At 32.3% G+C, this 7,284-nt stretch overlaps 2 protein-coding genes across 2 annotated transcripts; one reads left to right on the forward strand and one right to left on the reverse strand.

The window, feature by feature from the left end:
• Positions 1–2,496: 2,496 nt before the first annotated feature.
• Positions 2,497–4,936, reverse strand: PHYBLDRAFT_142543 (hypothetical protein; the record flags this gene model as incomplete). The annotated part of the gene is made up of 3 exons (XM_018430829.1): positions 2,497–2,596; positions 2,688–2,827; positions 4,823–4,936. 3 exons carry the CDS (start codon positions 4,934–4,936, stop codon positions 2,497–2,499), a joined length of 354 nt encoding a protein of 117 aa, XP_018295069.1.
• A 1,553-nt stretch (positions 4,937–6,489) lies between these two features.
• PHYBLDRAFT_180295 (hypothetical protein) lies at positions 6,490–7,072 on the forward strand (the record flags this gene model as incomplete). Its single annotated transcript, XM_018438293.1, has 3 exons — positions 6,490–6,581; positions 6,671–6,759; positions 6,899–7,072. 3 exons carry the CDS (start codon positions 6,490–6,492, stop codon positions 7,018–7,020), a joined length of 303 nt encoding a protein of 100 aa, XP_018295070.1. The 3' UTR covers positions 7,021–7,072.
• Between the last annotated feature and the right edge of the window lie 212 nt (positions 7,073–7,284).

Below are 7,284 nucleotides of genomic sequence, written 5' to 3' on the forward strand. Positions count from 1 at the left end.
ATAATAATAAAATATACAAGATAGTATATCCAAAATATGATAGAGGCTCATATATGTATATAGTTCGGGAGTAGCTTCTGGTGTGTGCCAGTGTGTTGAATAATAATAATAACATATATAAGATAATATAATCCAAAACATGATAACAGTTTATATATATTTAGTTCGAAAGTTACTTTTGGTTTATGAATATCACCCTTTTCATTTTGACTTGGTAATATTTTTCTGTAGGCTCTTGCTTTTTTGGTGTAAAATGTTTGATGCTTTTTGATCCAATTTCATTAAGTATAATTATAGAAGAATTTGTATGGATCTGGATAGTGTGTTATTTATGAAACATACTAGAAAACATAGTTTAAATTATATTATTATATATAGCTTCTATCATACATTAAAAGTATTAACAAAAATATAAATAACAATGCGATTGTGAATGATTTGTAAATATATACCGTGGAATAAAAATCGGCTATAGAAGTATATTCCAATATATCTTGTATTATTATCTATAGATTAAACCCAATCTAATTTTAATTAGAATCTTGAGGAGACAGGATATATGAACAATTTTGGAATTATTTGAGAGAGGTATGATACAAGCTATATATTTATAAGAAAGCAAAACTATTATTACTAGCATATATGTTTTTACGATATTATTATCTTCTGGATTCCGAAGGCCCAAGATTGTTGGAAATATCCCTTCAGTCCAGATCGAGCTCAATAGGCGGCCGATCCGGACAGGACCATATTGCTGATATAACATATTCGGTTTTTATTGGTTAACTGAAATTGTAGTTCTTATTAATCATACATATGTTTTATTTTTATACTGGGCCGACTTCTGTCTACTATGAAATGTAATATTATATGAATGACGATTCCCAAAAGGAATGAATATTCTCAAAAAGGATGACGGGATGGATGAATGGGGGAATGTAGAAGGAGGATGCAAGCCACCGTAAAAAAAAGTTTTTTTTGTTATGATTATGGCGCAGTGAAGGCCACTTTAATATATCATCCTGTCTGAGCGATTGTAAGTGAGAACTAGGCGGTTTTTAAGTCTATGTATGGGGAACAGTATCCCTGTCAATTGATTCTGCTATGTTATTTTAGCTTATTGATACACAAAAACCGCCTGCGCAACCAATTGGTAATAACAGTTTACAAAAAAGTGCATTCTGTCCGAATTATGGATTATAATCCTTAGTTTGTAAGAAAATATAAAAGGAACATACAATCAAGTATATTTTGTACCAGTTCAGCCAATATATTGGTAGACAATTGGGTGAGTGTGCGTATGTGTGTGTGGTGGATTAAAGAAAAGACATATATATAGTATCTGTCACACATTTAATATATTAATAAAAAGAAAAAAACAATGCGATAGTTAATGATCCATCGAGCTATTTCGTGGATCAAACTGTTATAAGAACATATTAAATTAATTCCTATTTAGTTTATATAATTTTCAGTAAGATACTATATCACTACAAAAAAGGAGCGATTCAGAGAGTGATTTTAAAAGCTATTATAAGCATTCTTTATAATCACTAGTTGAATTGCCAATTTTTTCTTAGTGGATCTATTTCTAATAAAGATCTCAAGCAGTGCGATGAACATGATGTCAGTTTATTAGAGTGTTCAGAATAATTTTTTTTTCTATATGCGCTTTCTTTCTTTCATAACATTTAATTATATAACTAAAAGTTAATTCTATGATATATATTCCATATCAAAACCTTTATATAAAGTATAGATTCCTTTTATTCTTATATGTTTTATTAAAACATTCTTGTTATTATATTTGCTTATTATCTAATATAAAAACCCGATACTCTCAATATTATATATTACTATGCCCAGTTGTGAAAACTTTTAGTTCTCTTGTAATACATTTATATATATAATCTAAGACTAGATATCTGTTCTTATCGACTATAGCAATTCGGTAAATAAAAAAAAAACTAATTGCATTTTAAACATGTCAATAATATTTTTAATTTATGAGACTTGCTTTAATAAAAAGCTGGGATAATATAAAGAGTCTCTTGATATGCTCTTATAGTCTATACATATATATATATATAGACCACTTTCTCTTTCATATTCCAACTAAAGTGGTACAGTTTTACAACCTTTCTTTTAAGAAATAATATATTAATATATAACATATGTGTCAAGTAAATTTTTATATAAAATCAATTCACGAAAATGGGTAGCCATATAAGAAATTCGGGTTTTTAAAATGAAAGTCTTTATATTGCTTCTAATCAGAGCAATCAATCCATTGATCTACAATTTTCTATGCATGCTGCTATGTCATCATCTAATGACGAAAGCATAAAATTTTTTCACAGTTATTTAGTAAGAGTGCCAGCCAGACCATCTCTGTTTTCCTCTTGTGCATGGTAAGTCTATTATTTCCTTTTCATTTGTGTTGAGGGAGTAGTATAGTCTATAGATATACTAATCTTGACCTTTTTTCTATGTGAATCAGCGGCGTGTCGGATGGATGGGTGTTGGTGTGGTGTGGATGGGGGGTGTGGTGGGTGTGGTGGGTGTGGTGGGTGTGGGGTAGTTTAGTTTCCCCTCTCTAGTTAGTTTACGTAGTGGGTAGTCTTTAGATATAGCTTTCGTTTATCCCTTTAGCTTAGCTTAGATTGATAGTTTCGTTCCCTGTTCACCTTTTATTTTTTAAGCCCATAGCTAGCCTCACACCCCAGCGTTCCCGATCTCCTCCCCACTCCGTTCTCTTCCACGAAGTCAGGACAGGTCTACGCCCTGTGGAGGATGGATCCGCCTTTATAGGTGGTGAACTAAGATTCTGACGATATATTTGAATATTAATAAAATTTTTTTTTAAACCATTTTTGTCTGCCCATAAATACAATGTCTGCTTTACAAATGATTGAGAGAAACACTTTATTATTAGAAGAAAACTGAATAAAACAATGCGCGAGAACAATAATATGAGTTTATTTTTTATTTAAAAATATCAAGTTTTAATAGTAGTGTATTTTTTATATGGGCGAGAAGTGGGCGGTGTGAGTGGGTGGTCCGTGTGGGTGGTCCGTGTGGGTGGTCCGTGTGAGTAGTCAGTGTGACAAAGTTTTGACATTCATGGCGCATGCTAATGACGAGAGATTAACATCGCGAGACTTTTTGTTAGGTGGCGTCCGCTTGGTCTAGACCCAGTCGCGTAAAAGTATACTGAAAGGCGTGAGCTTTGAAAATTATGTCCGATGGGATGGAATTAGATGGGATGGGACGGAATTGAATGGCGTCATTGGGATCGAAGAAGGTGTCGGAATTATGGTGGTATGAATACTATATGACTTGGAGAGTTGAAGGTCAGCTCTGAGAATGGTGGCATATAACACTTCAGGTATAGAGAAATATTGTATATGACTTGCGAGTGTTGAGGTTTTATTATATGGCCATTATTTCGATTTTTATTTTTCAGTGATTATAAAATAAAACAATAATATTGTTGGTGGTGGCGATTCTGGTAGTTTTGTAAAGTTGATGGCGGGATGGTGGGATGGCGGGATGGAGGGAATGTAGGAAGAGGATTCACGCCATCGTTAAATAGAATTTTTATTTTATTTTTTTTACGGCGCAGTGAAGGCCACTTTAATATACCGTCCTCTCTGGGCGATTGTAAGTAACCACTAGACGGTCTTTCAACCTATGTATGGGTAACAGTATCCCTGTCAATGGACCCTGCTATGTTCCTTTAGCTTAGGGATACACAAAGCTGTCTGCGCAACCAATTGGTAATACCAATTTACAAAAAAGTGCATTCTGTCCGAATTATCGAGTAGAATCCTTAGGTTGTAAAAAGACACAAAAAGAAATAGACAATATATATATATTGTATCAGTGCAGCAATTGTATTGGTAGACAATTGGGCGAGTGTGCGAGTGTGCGTATGTGCATATGTGCGTATGTGTGTGTGTTGGATAAAAGAAAAGAAAAATATATGATAGTAAGCCCAAAATATGATAGCAAGTTATATATATATAGTTTGGGAGTAGCTTCTGGTGTGTAACCGTATATTGAATAAAATGAAAATAAATATATATGATAGTGTATCCAAAATATGATAGAAGCTCGTATATATATATATTTCGGGAGTAGCTTTTGGTGTGTGTCCATGTGTTGAATAATAATAATAAAATATACAAGATAGTATATCCAAAATATGATAGAGGCTCGTATATGTATATAGTTCGGGAGTAGCTTCTGGTGTGTGCCAGTGTGTTGAATAATAATAATAACATATATAAAACAATATATCCAAAACATGATAACAGTTTATATATATTTAGTTCGAAAGTTACTTTTGGTTTATGAATATCACCCTTTTCATTTTGACTTGGTAATATTTTTCTGTAGGCTCTTGCTTTTTTGGTGTAAAATGTTTGATGCTTTTTGATCCAATTTCATTAAGTATAATTATAGAAGAATGTGTATGGATCTGGATAGTGTGTTATTTATGAAACATACTAGAAAACATAGTTTAAATTATATTATTATATATAGCTTCTATCATACATTAAAAGTATTAACGAAAATATAAATAACAATGCGATTGTGAATGATTTGTAAATATATACCGTGGAACAAAAATCGGCTATAGAAGTATATTCCAATATATATTGTATTATTATCTATAGATTAAACCCAATCTAATTTTAATTAGAATCTTGAGGAGACAGGATATATGAACAATTTTGGAATTATTTGAGAGAGGTATGATACAAGCTATATATTTATAAGAAAGCAAAACTATTATTACTAGCATATATGTTTTTACGATATTATTATCTTCTGGATTCCGACGGCCCAAGATTGTTGGAAATATCCCTTCAGTCCAGATCGAGCTCAATAGGCGGCCGATCCGGACAGGACCATATTGCTGATATAACATATTCGGTTTTTATTGGTTAACTGAAATTGTAGTTCTTATTAATCATACATATGTTTTATTTTTATACTGGGCCGACTTCTGTCTACTATGAAATGTAATATTATATGAATGACGATTCCCAAAAGGAATGAATATTCTCAAAAAGGATGACGGGATGGATGAATGGGGGAATGTAGAAGGAGGATGCAAGCCACCGTAAAAAAAAGTTTTTTTTGTTATGATTATGGCGCAGTGAAGGCCACTTTAATATATCATCCTGTCTGAGCGATTGTAAGTGAGAACTAGGCGGTTTTTAAGTCTATGTATGGGGAACAGTATCCCTGTCAATTGATTCTGCTATGTTATTTTAGCTTATTGATACACGAAAACCGCCTGCGCAACCAATTGGTAATAACAGTTTACAAAAAAGTGCATTCTGTCCGAATTATGGATTATAATCCTTAGTTTGTAAGAAAATATAAAAGGAACATACAATCAAGTATATTTTGTACCAGTTCAGCCAATATATTGGTAGACAATTGGGTGAGTGTGCGTATGTGTGTGTGGTGGATTAAAGAAAAGACATATATATAGTATCTGTCACACATTTAATATATTAATAAAAAGAAAAAAACAATGCGATAGTTAATGATCCATCGAGCTATTTCGTGGATTAAACTGTTATAAGAACATATTAAATTAATTCCTATTTAGTTTATATAATTTTCAGTAAGATACTATATCACTACAAAAAAGGAGCGATTCAGAGAGTGATTTTAAAAGCTATTATAAGCATTCTTTATAATCACTAGTTGAATTGCCAATTTTTTCTTAGTGGATCTATTTCTAATAAAGATCTCAAGCAGTGCGATGAACATGATGTCAGTTTATTAGAGTGTTCAGAATAATTTTTTTTTCTATATGCGCTTTCTTTCTTTCATAACATTTAATTATATAACTAAAAGTTAATTCTATGATATATATTCCATATCAAAACCTTTATATAAAGTATAGATTCCTTTTATTCTTATGTGTTTTATTAAAACATTCTTGTTATTATATTTGCTTATTATCTAATATAAAAACCCGATACTCTCAATATTATATATTACTATGCCCAGTTGTGAAAACTTTTAGTTCTCTTGTAATACATTTATATATATAATCTAAGACTAGATATCTGCTCTTATCGACTATAGCAATTCGGTAAATAAAAAAAAAACTAATTGCATTTTAAACATGTCAATAATATTTTTAATTTATGAGACTTGCTTTAATAAAAAGCTGGGATAATATAAAGAGTCTCTTGATATGCTCTTATAGTCTATACATATATATATATATAGACCACTTTCTCTTTCATATTCCAACTAAAGTGGTACAGTTTTACAACCTTTCTTTTAAGAAATAATATATTAATATATAACATATGTGTCAAGTAAATTTTTATATAAAATCAATTCACGAAAATGGGTAGCCATATAAGAAATTCGGGTTTTTAAAATGAAAGTCTTTATATTGCTTCTAATCAGAGCAATCAATCCATTGATCTACAATTTTCTATGCATGCTGCTATGTCATCATCTAATGACGAAAGCATAAAATTTTTTCACAGTTATTTAGTAAGAGTGCCAGCCAGACCATCTCTGTTTTCCTCTTGTGCATGGTAAGTCTATTATTTCCTTTTCATTTGTGTTGAGGGAGTAGTATAGTCTATAGATATACTAATCTTGACCTTTTTTCTATGTGAATCAGCGGCGTGTCGGATGGATGGGTGTTGGTGTGGTGTGGATGGGGGGGTGTGGTGGGTGTGGTGGGTGTGGTGGGTGTGGTGGGTGTGGTGGGTGTGGGGTAGTTTAGTTTCCCCTCTCTAGTTAGTTTACGTAGTGGGTAGTCTTTAGATATAGCTTTCGTTTATCCCTTTAGCTTAGCTTAGATTGATAGTTTCGTTCCCTGTTCACCTTTTATTTTTTAAGCCCATAGCTAGCCTCACACCCCAGCGTTCCCGATCTCCTCCCCACTCCGTTCTCTTCCACGAAGTCAGGACAGGTCTACGCCCTGTGGAGGATGGATCCGCCTTTATAGGTGGTGAACTAAGATTCTGACGATATATTTGAATATTAATAAAATTTTTTTTTAAACCATTTTTGTCTGCCCATAAATACAATGTCTGCTTTACAAATGATTGAGAGAAACACTTTATTATTAGAAGAAAACTGAATAAAACAATGCGTGAGAACAATAATATGAGTTTATTTTTTATTTAAAAATATCAAGTTTTAATAGTAGTGTATTTTTTATATGGGCGAGAAGTGGGCGGTGTGAGTGAGTGGTCCGTGTGGGTGGTCCGTGTGGGTGGTCCGTGTGGG

The sequence above is a fragment of the Phycomyces blakesleeanus genome (genome assembly GCF_001638985.1).
Source record: "Phycomyces blakesleeanus NRRL 1555(-) unplaced genomic scaffold PHYBLscaffold_5, whole genome shotgun sequence".
Classification (NCBI taxonomy): Eukaryota; Fungi; Mucoromycota; class Mucoromycetes; order Mucorales; family Phycomycetaceae; genus Phycomyces; species Phycomyces blakesleeanus.